This window comes from Salvelinus fontinalis, chromosome 31, assembly GCF_029448725.1.
Source record: "Salvelinus fontinalis isolate EN_2023a chromosome 31, ASM2944872v1, whole genome shotgun sequence".
Lineage (NCBI taxonomy): Eukaryota > Metazoa > Chordata > Actinopteri > Salmoniformes > Salmonidae > Salvelinus > Salvelinus fontinalis.
Window position 1 is genome coordinate 27,315,159 of NC_074695.1, and position 14,264 is coordinate 27,329,422.

Here is a 14,264-nt window from a genome sequence, read left to right on the forward strand (position 1 = left end):
GAGTAAGGCTATTGTAAATAATACATTACGTAAGCATACATTTATATCAAGCATGACTATGTCATGTATACAAGGCATGAGATGTTGCCCTATGAAGGAAATACATTGTTATTATTACATTCATGACCCTAGTTGCTTTTAAAGCCTGCAGTGCATTCTATCTTAGGAGCTGCTTCCTCAAATACCTTATGATCAATTTGCCATAAGTTGTGAGCAGAGCACAGGAGGAAACAGAACGGAAAGGGAGAGGAAGAAGGGGGATGCACTGAGGCATAGAGAGGAGAGGGCCGGTGCAGTGCTGTGCTGTGCGTCGGGGGTGGCTGGGTGAGAGTCGAGGAGAGGGCCGGTGGGTCGGGGGTGGCTGGGTGAGAGGCGAGGAGAGGGCCGGTGGGTCGGGGGTGGCTGGGTGAGAGGCGAGGAGAGGGCCGGTGCAGTACTGTGCCGTGCGTCGGGGGTGGCTGGGTGAGAGTCGAGGAGAGGGCCGGTGGGTCGGGGGTGGCTGGGTGAGAGGCGAGGAGAGGGCCGGTGGGTCGGGGGTGGCTGGGTGAGAGGCGAGGAGAGGGCCGGTGCAGTACTGTGCCGTGCGTCGGGGGTGGCTGGGTGAGAGTCGAGGAGAGGGCCGGTGGGTCGGGGGTGGCTGGGTGAGAGGCAAGGAGAGGGCCGGTGGGTCGGGGGTGGCTGGGTGAGAGTCGAGGAGAGGGCCGGTGGGTCGGGGGTGGCTGGGTGAGAGGCGAGGAGAGGGCCGGTGCAGTGCTGTGCTGTGCGTCGGGGGTGGCTGGGTGAGAGTCGAGGAGAGGGCCGGTGGGTCGGGGGTGGCTGGGTGAGAGGCAAGGAGAGGGCCGGTGGGTCGGGGGTGGCTGGGTGAGAGTCGAGGAGAGGGCCGGTGGGTCGGGGGTGGCTGGGTGAGAGGCGAGGAGAGGGCCGGTGCAGTACTGTGCTGTGCGTCCGGGGGTGGCTGGGTGAGAGTCGAGGAGAGGGCCGGTGGGTCGGGGGTGGCTGGGTGAGAGGCGAGGAGAGGGCCGGTGGGTCGGGGGTGGCTGGGTGAGAGGCGAGGAGAGGGCCGGTGGGTCGGGGGTGGCTGGGTGAGAGGCGAGGAGAGGGCCTGTGCAGTGCAGTGCTGTGCTGTGCGTCCGGGGGTGGCTGGGTGACAGAAGCTTGTTCCACAGGCTGCCATTTTTCACTTCTCAATCGCAACACTACACCCCCTCTAGACCTGACCCACAATCCGTCACTCTAACTCTCTCACACAGATGAGGCAGTGCTAATGGGTAGTGTCTCTTCAAAAGAGAGACAAACTTCTAGTATATCCTGCAAGGCTTATGGCATAATGTCATTCCCAAACAACACCCAGTATGTGTTAATAAAAGGAAAAACAAGTCAAAGTACTGTCTTTGTCTTTATGAAAAAACACTTCCTCCTCCACTAACCAATCCCCTGGCCCCATCCCCCCACCGACCTGTCTCCCATGATCCTCGTCTGCCCTCATAACTCTGACATACATTCAGTCCTGTAGACAATTGAGGACCGGCGTACCATACACCATACAGTGACTCCACAGAATCTCTCTTCCTTCCACTACACAGCCTAATAAAGTGCCTCAATTTTCCTCAGCTGAGCTAAATGAAATTCCAGGGCCTCTGGGGAACAGGCTGGGTACTGTAGGTTGCTTTGGGGAGAGCAGCTACACAGAGCAATAAGGGATTGAGCCGTGTGTATGGACAGTTGATTACGCCTGGGACCCGAGGGGAAATTCGGTAGAAAAGAAACCCGGGCATAACAATAAAGATGTAATCCCTCCCCTTTAGAAGAGCCTGTGGTTGACAGGGCAGGTGGTGGAGACAGTCTCTACACTGTATTCCGACAGACATTTGGATATATTTCATGGTAAACCAGGTGGGATTTAATGATTTACTTGTTTTTCCCACTGTAAAATAATATAAAATGATATACGAGTAATGTGTAATGACATTGATATTACATGCAGAAAAACATACTATGTGATGTGGCTAATGTATATAAAGTGGTATAGCCATAACATATTACCTAGATCATAGGTTCCTTTCATTATGCAGCCAGAGTATGGGGTATAGATATAGGTAGATATAGAATAATAGATATAGATGTTCTAGTCTACATGCTGCGGTGGCAGTGGTGGTGTACCTCCTTGACCCGTACCTCCATCTCCTTGAGCACGGGGTGGTCCTCAATGCCAGGGAACAGTACCCGCATGGCGTAGGTCCTGTATTCCAGGAAGGGAATGCCCGCTCCGTCCAGCTCCTGGGTCAACTCATGGATGTCTGTCTGCAGCTCTGCAAAGGCTGGGGATCACACAGAAAGACAGACACAGCGATTAGTACAACACAGGGCTGGCCTGACTGCTGCATTAGGTAAAAGAATGGACATAGAAAGGATATTCTGGATGTAGCGTATCTTCATTACACTGTACGTCAGTGGAACAACTGTGTGTTGCACAGTATTAATGTCACCAGCAATCATCTACCACCGCAACAAATGGCTTCTAGAAAAAGACAGATGGATAGGCAATAAAATAGAATGTTGATTTCATTCTTCTGATACAGTGTTTCTGAATTGAATCCATACTTGTTGGAAATTCAAGAGGAGAGCTAACCAAAATAAAATCATTACAGAAAAAGAGAGAGACGGAAAGAGAAAAAGAGAAAGCAAAGTTCATCTGAAAGAAAGTCAATTAATTGCATGAGTGGATAATTAATAAAGGAGCAATGCGTTCCATGCATCATTTCCTCCAGCTGTTATTGCCCTGCGTCGTCCGCTGGGACTCTAATAGTAGAGCAGATCCTCCCTCTGTGGGGGCTTCTCTACTTCAACATACAGTACAGCAGACACTTACATATTATACAGACCACATTCCTACAGGGAAAAGGCAAGAATTCTATCAAAAATGAGAGGAGAAATGAAGCCTTTATTATCATGTACAACATACACGGTCCGTTCAGTACGGGTCCAGTTATTCATAGAGATAAAATAACTATTTCAATCTTGTACTATTTAAGTGGAAGGGTCGGTTTCCTTCTACTTTTAACGATTGGATAAAGGAACTTATGCAACACCTCAAGCTAGAGAAAAAAATCCTACTCTGTTAGGGGATCTGCAATTACATTTAATAACATCTGGCAACCTTTCCTATCCTTTGTAGAAGACATGGACCCAGCTAATTTCACAACTCCATTAACCAGCCCAAATTAGAATTTGTATCATTATTTTTACTTCATATCTTTGTATTATTTGTACTATTTGATTGTATTACTCATTGTATATGAGGGCCTGCTTTAAGTCTAGGTTTGAGGCTCTATTATAGCATAGGGGGGTTGGGGTGGATTTGATTTGATTTGGTAGGGATCCATGTGTTTTGCCCACTACCTGTTCTGTCTGAATGGATCAGCAGCTTTACATGAATCACTCTACAATGCCCGTCTGTGTTATCTGTATAATCAGAAAAGATGACAAATAACAAATAAAAGAGGCAAAAATTATTTTGAGTTACTATTTTAAGTTATTATTTAAGAATTGTGAACATAAATTACTGGCAGAAAAGATGACTGGCTATGTCTAGACTTTCCATTGATTGAGTAAATAAAAGTTGTTCTTAATTCTATTGAGTTTGTTGTGTGTAAGCGCTGAGGCAAAGCCACCATTACATCCAGCAGAGTAAACTACACAGACGATCTTCTCCCCGTCAACAGTTGCAGCAGCATCTAATCTGTTAATGACTCATTAGCCGTGTGACCGTTAATGTAGTCTGTGTGTTTGTTTGGATTACACTGCTCTCTGATGGCCCTTCCAGCACGGTTCACTGAGCTCCACCTCTCCTATCATCCAATCCTCTCCCCTGCTGACTGACACTTAGTGTGATACGCCCAGCTCCCCGCTGCCAGGCCCACCCCACAGTCTGCTGGGGCATGGGGCGGGGACACAGCAATGCTCCACTTCCAAGTGGAGCTCAGGGTTTCTATACCAAACCTCCCAGCTACACAGACAGAGGTGTAGAATACTGTCACTATCTGGTGCTGCTGGTCTTTCAACAATGCTCATTATATCAGGTATACAAGTGGAGTAACAGCAGCTTTACATTAATCACTCTACAATGCCCCCTGTACTATTCCATCTGACCCCCCACAGTCCCTCTGTTCTCTCTCTCCCTGACAGATTTCTCCTCCCTCTATCTCTGTATCCCTCAGTGTTTGGCCACAGGCTGTGCTATGGGCTGCGACTGACAAGGTTGTGACCCTCCGGACATCCAGCCACAGATAATGGCCAATTAGTCTCCGTCCATCTTTCGGATTACAGCAGGCAGGCAGAGCCCGACGCAGCAGAGACGCACTGCACCGCACAACGCCACAACAACAGGGTTGTCAGCACAACATAAACACACACACATTCTGAGGATACCGCGGCCACACCACCACCACAGAGCTTCAGGCCGGGCATCATCCACACCAACCTGTTACCATGACGACTGGACAGAGCGCAGCTACAGGATAGTGACATATCCACACAGATACAGAAGAAGAGAGTGATTATGAAATAGAGAGACAAAGAGAGAGGAAAAGAGAGAGACAAAGAGAAGAGAGACAGAGAAGAGTGAGAAAGAGAGTGAGAAAAGAGAGCGAGAAAAGAGAAAGAAAGAAAGAGAAGTGACAGAGAGAGAGAGGGAGAGAGAGAGAGAGAGAGAGAGAGAGAGAGAGAGAGAGAGAGAGAGAGAGAGAGAGAGAGAGAGAGAGAAAAGAGTGAGCATTTTTATAAATATACACTACCGTTCAAAAGTTTGGGGTCACTAAGAAATGTCCTTGTTTTTGAAAGAAAAGCAAATGTTTTGTCCACCAGTCTCAACGTCAACAGTGAAGAGACGACTTCAGGATGCTGTTGCAAAGACAAGGCCATATCTCAGACTGGCCAATAAAAAGAAAAGACTAAGATGGGCAAAAGAACACAAGACACTGGAGAGGAACTCTGCCTAGAAGGCCAGCATCCCGGAGTCGCCTCTTCACTGTTAACGTTGACACTGGTGTTTTGCGGGTACTATTTAATGAAGCTGCCAGTTGAGGACTTGTGAGGCATCTGTTTCTCAAACTAGACACTAATATACTTGTCCTCTTGCTCAGTTGTGCACCGAGCCCTCCCACTCTTCTTTCTATTCTGGTTAGAGCAGGTTTGCGCTGTTCTGTGTAGTGAGTAGTACACAGCGTTGTACAAGATCTTCAGTTTCTTGGCAATTTCTTGCATGGAATAGCCTTCATTTCTCAGAACAAGAATAGATTGACAAGTTTCAGAAGAAAGGTATTTGTTTCTGGCCATTTTGAGCCTGTAATCAAACCCACAAATGCTGATGCTCCAGATACTCAACTAGTCTAAAGGACAGTTTTATTGCTTCTTTATTCAGAACAACAGTTTTCAGCTGTGCTAACATAATTGCAAAAGGGTTTTCTAATGATCAATTAGCCTTTTAAAATGATATACTTGGATTAGCTAACATAACGTGCCATTGGAACACAGGAGTGATGGTTGCTGATAATGGGCCTCTGTACGCCTATGTAGATATTCCATTAAAAATCAGCCGTTTCCAGCTACAATAGTCATTTACAACATTAACAATGTCTACACTGTATTTCTGATCAATTTGATGTTATTTAAATGAACAAAAAAATAGATTTTCTTTCAAAAACAAGGACATTTCTAAGCGACCCCAAACTTTTGAACGGCAGTATATTAATATATTGTGTGTGTATAGACAGAGAGAGATAGAGAGAGGAGAAAAGAGTGAGACATTTTTTTTAATATACATATAGAGAGAGAGAGAAAAGAGAGAGAGAGAGCGTGTGTGTCTGTCATACCTTCTTTACACTCCAGGGCCACTCTGGACTCCAGGTTGTCCATCTGCAGCTGCAGACGTTTCAGGGTGCGGTCAGCATCACGGGACTTCCTCTTGTAGGCGATGAGCACAGCGATGATGACCAATAGCAACAGACCGCCACCTCCCCCGATGCCGATGATGGCGGGCAGCGTCAGCAGGCTATCTGAGTAGATCTGGAGAGTACCAGGGGAGTACTCGAACCCACCCACCCGGACCTGAAGACACACACACACACACAGACAGAGAAACACGTCACAGAGTGTAATCAAACAAAGCAATCAGTACAGTGAAAGAGACTTCCCCTCAGGAACCAAACTCATTAATAGGAGTAAAACACTGGGAATGGGTTCTAACAAACAACATTTACATAAACGCAGCAGGTCTGACAGAACCCATTACTGGAATATCTCAAATCAAGGTATTCACTGGGGGGTTGATAAGGGTTTAGATGAACTATGATTACTGCACTTTAAAGTAGAGCCTCATCAAGTTAACACAGCCAAAGAATGTTAGACTTCTAAAATTGGGTTGTTTTGGTTCAGGTGCTAAAAGTTCCTCCTGTTGATGACATAGGTTCTAAACATCATCTATTTTATTTTAGAAACCGGGTCGTTCGAGCCCTGGATGCTGATGGCCGTGGTATAAGAGACAATATACCATGAGTATGACGCAAAACTACTTGTTTACTGTTCTAATTACGTTGGTAACCAGTTTATAATAGCAATAAGGCACATCGGGGGTTTGTGATAAATGGCTAATATACCACGGCTAAGGGCTGTATCCAGACACTCCGCGTTGAGTCGTGCGTAAGAACAGCCCATAGCCGTGGTTATTGGCCATATACCACACCCCCACGGGCCTTATTGCTTAATTGCATTGACAAGGAAGGGACTGAAGAGAAGAAAAAAACATAAAGGCCAAATACATTTGTTAGAAAACTCGCAGGGGGCACAGCCACCAACACACAGTTGTGCATCTGAGGGAGCAAACAAAACACCCACACTCACACACACACGGCTGCACCCATCCAGAGACACAGACTTGTGGGGTCCCCTGTATGTAGGTCATTTTACAGAGGGAATACAACACATAGCTGTGCCCTTCTTCCCAGCCCACCACACACACACGGACTATTCAATATTCAACATGACATTTAGTTACGGGGAAAAAATCCAGCTCCAAGCCTACTGGTAGCTTGGAGAGCCTTCATATTGAATTACATGGATGCATTGTCAGTACTTTCAAGGTATTCCAGACTAGTAAATGTCACACAGACAGTGTGACTAGAGAGGCGAGTAGAGGTACGTTTGGAGGGGACTGTGTGGGAGTATTTGAGGATATTTAGAGAGAGTAGCCTTTGCACATAAAAAAAATATATACTATTTTGAACTGAAATCACATGAAGTGTAGAATTTTACTGAACAAAATGAACTGATGGAATTAAAATATAAGAATACATGTTAGGTAAAGCCCAGTGAAGATGAGGGAGATAGTGTGAACTCAGTCCAAAGAGAGTCTGTTATGTGAAATGGTGTCGAGTGCCCACCGTGACTTTGTGCTGTCCGGTGAGGTTGGGCCATTCACACAGCAGCTGGGTTTCAGAGAGGGTTAGCACACAGGGGGTCTCCCCGATGAACACTGTGTAGTTCAACCTGGAGTTACCAGGGGCCGCAGGGATAAGGTTACGACCCTGAGGGGACAAACAGAAACACAATGTCAAACTTTAATCAACATGGCACAGCCTTTCATCCATGGCTAGGAACAGTATAATGAACCTCGTCTTCAACCAGTCAGGCAACTCCCAGGATCCAAGGCTGCTAGCGGACAAGTCTGAATCTGACTCCAATGTTGGAGGATACAAGAATTATATTTGACAAAAGCTTCAGGAAAACTTCACATTTTTTCTTATTTGTTTTCCAAGTGTCTGTCTCTATGCCACGGTGTGAGAACGAGGGCATTGTCTGACAGATCTGTAGCCTTCAACTACAGAGAGAGGAGCAATAAGAGGAGCAGGTGGAGAGAGAGAGAGCTGTTCTGCCACCCACTGCTCTAGTAGCATGAGAAAAGAGCAGACTTCCAATCCCTCTCTCCACAGGGCTCCTCCCGGGCAGGTCACGCCCTGGAACATTTTAGGCATGCATTCTATCCACTATCATTTCACCCTGCATCAGGCACGCACGCACCCCGACACCACCTCTAGCAACACACATCATATCAGATGCGAAATGAATTCCGTGGCGAATGCAATGCGCATCTCGTAAAATACCCCTGATTATTTCACCAAATTGCTTTTTCTTATTCTCATCACTGTGCTAATGTGGAGGTTAGTTTTAACAAGCCAGGCGGGGGATTCTCTCTGCAATCAGAAAAGGTTTCGTTAATACATTTCATTTAAAGAAATTATAGTTGCTCTGTTTTTTTTCTATTTCAATTGGCTCACAGGAAAATAATGAAGCACCACCATCACAATTTTTATGTTTTGAGTCGGAGCTGGGGGATACTTGTATAATCTACATCGAATAATCAGTCGATTATTTTATATAATAGTAGGATTATACACTGTATTTCAATAGGGATTTAAGGTAAACAAATACAAGTATATTAATGGTTTATGAGATAGACAGGTGAAAGACAAATCACTGGTAAACATTTAATAACATCAATATCAAGTCATTAAAATGCGTGAGCCTCTCTGATCCTGAGTGTTCACTCCCCACTCCAGCCACTCTGCTCAGGCTCTTTACCTTGAGGATTAGAGGTGAGGTGGGTTTTAGCTCCAGGACCCCGGTGGGGCTGAGGAGTTCGAACACGGGGTCGGGGTAGTAGCTGAACGTCTCGTTGACCACCATCAGAGCGTGGACGTTGTCCATGTAGAAGCCGATCTCATCCGGCCCACTGCCCGTGTCTGAGAAGCCCCTCTCGGAGTCGGAAACCGAGGGGGCCAGGCACAGCATCACAGAGTTATTAAACACTGTGCAGTTCTGAGAGGGAAAATTGTTTTTAGTAAAGTGTGATATGACAAATTGTTTGGTCCCCTAGGGAACCCAGGTTGCTGTATTGGTTTATATATATCTCATTATAGTTTCTCTAATCCCCAGCTAAACATTCGTAAGTCTAGGAAAATATTTCTGCTTTGGTGTGTTGTGTTTATGTCTCCAGCCATTGCTAGTAGTTTCAGAACTGTAATAATCAACTACGCTGTATGCTTCTCTACAGGGACCACTAAACATGCTAACCAACATTGAGCACAAGGACCTCAGCAGCATTGTGTCTAGAGGAGAAGCTAGTTTAAACTGAGCACAAGGGACGGGGCATTAGGACACGGTCATTAAGCAGAAGTTGATTCCCTTCTGTTAGAACTGGAGGAAAGGTTAATGGAGCCCCGTGGTGCAAGGTGAGGGGGGTGAGGGGTGATTTGCCAACACCGCTTTGTTGTCCTGTGACATTTGAAAGGTTAAACGGCCTGGAGGGGTGTTGGATGTCTTGTTCCAAGAAGCAGGGCAGAAACAAGACACTGAATGAGCAGACAGTCTGACGGCCACCTTGGAAGACACACCGTGTGACGCGGTGTGTGTAGGTGAGGTGTGTGTGTGTGAGGTGTGAGTGAGGTATGCGTGTGAGTGAGGTGTGTGTGTGTGAGTTCAAGGTGAGTGTGTGTTTATGTGTGTGTGTGTGTGTGTGTGTGTGTGTGTGTGTGTGTGTGTGTGTGTGTGTGTGTGTGTGTGCGTGCGTGCGTGCGTGCGTGCGTGCGTGCGTGCGTGCGTGAGTGAGTGAGTGAGTAAGGTGTGTGTGAGTGAGGTGTGTGTGAGTGAGGTGTGTGTGAGTGAGGTGTGTGTGAGTGAGTGAGTAGGGTGTGTGTGAGTGAGGTGTGAGTGAGGTGTGTGTGAGTGAGGTGTGTCTGAGGCCCGCACCAACCCTAACCAGCTAATATAGACAATGAGTTGTAGGTTAAAATCAGCAATGGCACAACGAGTTTTTGACAGAGGGTGAAGGATTTTTGGGGCCTGATTTAGATATGTTTCTGCTTATGATCTCTGAAATTTTGTAAGGCTATTTATTAGTCAACTTGTCTATAATTAGATACATGCAGCTTCACCAATAATGTAATACATCGGTGGAATGAATGCTTCAATCTCGTTGACATCAGTAAAGTTTAATCTGTCATCTCTGCTTTATTCACAGAGAGAAGACATTTAGGGACCGGGGAGAAAATACAATAACAAAACAAAAACGGGAAATGTGGAAAAATTCCAAATGACATCAGTTTGACCATTAGAAAGCTGTTAAAATGACCCAACATGTTTCTGATAAGATTTCACTTGGGGTTGTATGCATATTTTATGTGGTTGAAATACTATCAGCGTCTATGATGCTGATAAAGATAGCACCTCTACAGACGGTCTCTAATTGTGCATTCGCATTCTCTCAAGATGCAAAAATAAATAAATCATATTTTTATACTCCTGTTCCCAACTCAAAATGTAGCCTATATTTGGTGTATCATTTTACTGCAAGAAATGCTTAATCCTCCAGGAGTTAATATGAAGGCTATTTGAGAGGTTATAGACGTACTGTCAATGTCCACATTTCAGGTTCCATTTAACACATCTGAAGAGCAGGCTACAGTTCCCTTGATGTGCCATAGGCCTATTTGAAGTCCCCGTCTTGTGACTGTTGAATTTGTATAGCGCCTCACAATCATCACACACAACATATCATCCTCTTTTACTACTTCAACAAATCTTTCCCAAACAACATTACTTTTCCAGCCTTTCTCTTAATTTTCAACTCTCCATTTTTCAGCGTTTCTCTTATTTAATTAAACTTTGACTTTGTCCTTTTTGTCTTTGTAGATCAACGTTAACTTTGTCATTTGGCGATTGGCGTGTAGGCTATTTGGCGCGTGTACAGTTAGGACATAAAGTTAAGGCTTATGCTATAATGACAGATAGCCCCCAAAAATGAAAGAAAAACCTAAATTACACAAGAATGATACATTTATGGATTTTTTAAAGTATTGTTTTCGGGGACTACGGGTTATGAGTCAACCCGCGCATCACTAGTGTGTGAGTGAGGTGTGTGTGTGTGTGAGTGAATGAGGTGTGTGTGAGTGAGGTATGTTAATTGAGGCGTCTGGCCAGGTTCATACTCACATGGAAAGACTCGGCTGAGCCGTACTTAGCTCTGATCTTGGGCTCTCTGATGGTGGCTAGGTTAGTACCGCTGATGGTCAACAGGGTTCCACCACTGACGAGACAAAATAATAACTTGCTTAACAATTATGTAAATGTGAGCATGCATAGCAAATTAGTAGACATCAGTAGATTGAAGTATATTCAGTTGCCAGCTTTGGGTGAAGTTGTGAATATACACCCTGAAAGTAAGATGTGTTGTATGTGTACTGTAAGTACTAGGAGACAGTCACAAATGGAGTGACTAGTTACAATCCCAGTGTCTGGAAAGCCCGTACATAATAACACCTACTATGTGTCTGGGAAGTAATGCGTGCCTCCATCCCTGTGCTTTCCTTTATCTACTCTGGTGAGTGCTGTGTTCTCTGCTGTCGACTTCCTTCCCCCTGCATGCATGGACAGGCAGCTTCTGGCTGAGGCTGGGGCTGAGGCGGGGGCTGAGGTTGAGGCTAAGGTTGAGGCTGGGGCTGGTGCTTGGGCTGAGACTGGGGATGAGGCTGGGGATAAGGCTGAGACTGCCTTAATACAGCTGGAAGCCGACACCAACTTCTCCACAGATGTTATTTGTGTAAAACCTCTACCTCCAGCCCGGCTCTCAGAAAGCCCTCTTAACTCAGCTATGCGCTTAACGCTTAACCGACGGGACATTGAGAATAGACTCTCTATCTTCCCCACCAGCACAGCCCCAGTACCATCCAGAGCCCCAGTCCCATACCCCATCCAGAGCCCCAGTCCCACACCCCATCCAGAGCCCCAGTCCCAGCCCCATCCAGAGCCCCAGTCCCAGCCCCACCCAGAGCCCCAGTCCCATCCAGAGCCCCAGTCCCAGCCCCATCCAGAGCCCCAGTCCCAGCCCCATCCAGAGCCCCAGTCCCAGCCCCATCCAGAGCCCCAGTCCAACCCCCATCCAGAGCCCCAGTCCCAGCCCCATCCAGAGACCCAGTCCCATCCAGAGCCCCAGTCCCATCCAGAGCCCCAATTCCACCCCCATCCAGAGCCCCAGTCCCAGCCCCATCCAGAGCCCCAATCCCAGCCCCATCCAGAGCCCCAGTCCCACCCCCATCCAGAGCCCCAGTCCTATCCAGAGCCCAAGTCCCAGCCCCATCCAGAGCCCAAGTCCCAGCCCCATCCAGAGCCCCAGTCCCAGTCCCACCCAGAGCCCCAATCCCACCCCAATCCAGAGCCCCAGTCCCAGCCCCATCCAGCGCTTCAATCACAGCCCTAGCCCCATCCAGACCCCGGCCCCATCCAGAGCCCCAGGCCCCGGCCCCATCCAGACCCCGGCCCCATCCAGAGCCCCAGGCCCCGGCCCCATGCCCAGCTCTAGTCCCAGCCACAATCTGCATGGCGCTCATCTTAAGCAGCAACATGGCTCCACTGGGCTTTGACAAAGTAACTTAGTGAATGGATTCCTGCTTTTCCTCTCCTTTTTCATTCTCTCTCAATTACTCTAGTGCTTCCCTTCTACTTTGTTAATCGTATTCTCTCCCTTTGCTGTATATTATGAAGCAATTTAGCAGCCACTTATTCAATCAATAAGCTATTTATTTTATTTTTTCACTCCAGAAAACCAAGAAGTGTTTTAATCTAGTCTCTTTTTTCAGAAAGTTACAAATACAATATGAGCACATGTAAATGTACCAGTATACAACTCCCTATTCAAAACATTGCACTGCAGTTAACATAGACATGAAAGTAGAACTTTATGAACAGATGAACAACATGTTGTTCACACATCTCCTAGCCACTGGTTTATTCTGTGCTGCCATTTGGGCCAGAAGCGGTCACATCAATCACCTGAGAGAATTTTGTCTTTGAGAGATCCAGGAATCTCAGTCATTTGTTTTTCATTTGTTCATGTATGTGTACATGTGTTCCTGTCTGTTTTTCTGATTGCTGTTATGCACTGGGCCAGATGGAGCCCAGATATGAGGCGAATCGCTCGAGACATTGGGGGGACAGTCAGTCGGTTAGCCCATTCACCCATCCAGGATAAGGCTCTGTAGCCACCTTCATCCCCCCCACACAGAGCACAGAGTCATGGGGGGGTCTGGGGCAGCGGTTGGCCCACAGCTGCTCCACAGCCAGTCCCACAGAGCGATGAGAATACTCCCCATTCCATTCCAACAGCCTATTATATAAATCTATTGTAGATGAAGAAGGTAGTGGTGTCAACAGAGACAGAAGGGTGGGGGGAGGGGCTGTGGCATCTTGTAACAGTGCTGTGGTTTAACATGTTTACCAGGAAGCAGAGCGATCTGTGTCAAAGTGGGCTTTTCACAAGGTTGTGTATTTACACACATACGCATGGTGATCAGTGGTACGCCCCTCGCTAACTCGTGGGACATCTCTAAGTGTCTCTTATACAGAGGTGCCACTGTAGCTACACTACTGTAACCCAGACCAGCACCAGAGAACCAGGTGATACGCATGTAAATACCCAGATCTCCTCCGTACCTAGCAATACTCCAGTCGGGTTCGATCCTCAGGATGGTGGGGTCGTCAGTGTAGTTGTATTTGACCTCTGGGTTCCTCAGCTCAGCAGAGTCGATGTCCACCATGACTGGTGTGCTGCCTGGGGTCACCCCTGCTGGGGTCATACACACTATCTCCCGGGAATTCCTCCTGCAGGGACAGAGAGGGTGGTTAAAGGATGATACAGAGGACTGCTTTTCTTGTCAATGTAACTGGTAAAGGTCCAAGATTGTGCACCTCTCTCCCTGAAAACTAAATAGCAATACCTGTAAGAACATGAAAGAGCACTTACGATTTGTTCTGTGTGTGTTTCCCATTGGCATTGATTCATACTGTTTGCTGCTAGTCATAACACACAATAACTACAATATCTAATATGATGCACTGTTGAATGATGCTTGAATTTGTGGGAAAGTGCCACAATCTTTCTAGGAGTGAAGAGGAGTGATTCTGGTGCGATTCCCAGGTCCTGCCTGGAGACGTGCCTGCAATGTCTCCTCTGATTCCCCTCGCCCCGTTTCCATGGGAACACCCTGATGTACGCTCCACAAATCTTCCCAAGACCGCACATATTTTGACAAAGGTGTTTGTGACAAATAACAAAACAAGAATGAGGCAAACACAGAGAGGAAGAGAGGGAAGGAGACAACACCACAGAAAAAAAATATATATAATCGGCTGGATTACCTTTTAATGGAAATAGTGTT

General features: G+C 46.7%; 1 protein-coding gene across 2 annotated transcripts in view; it reads right to left on the reverse strand.

Annotated features, from left to right (window-relative positions):
• LOC129829965 (plexin-A1-like) overlaps positions 1–14,264 on the reverse strand; it is a 242,380-nt gene that overhangs the window by 20,983 nt on the left and 207,133 nt on the right. The window contains exons 16-21 of one of the 2 annotated variants that reach the window (XM_055892025.1): positions 13,540–13,707; positions 11,044–11,137; positions 8,635–8,871; positions 7,437–7,580; positions 5,871–6,105; positions 2,176–2,318 (exon numbers count right to left, since the gene is read on the reverse strand). In XM_055892025.1, coding sequence (XP_055748000.1) covers positions 2,176–2,318; positions 5,871–6,105; positions 7,437–7,580; positions 8,635–8,871; positions 11,044–11,137; positions 13,540–13,707 — 1,021 coding nt within the window. Of the gene's footprint in view, positions 1–2,160; positions 2,319–5,870; positions 6,106–7,436; positions 7,581–8,634; positions 8,872–11,043; positions 11,138–13,539; positions 13,708–14,264 lie in introns of both variants that reach the window. The other variant, XM_055892024.1, reaches the window with a different exon arrangement.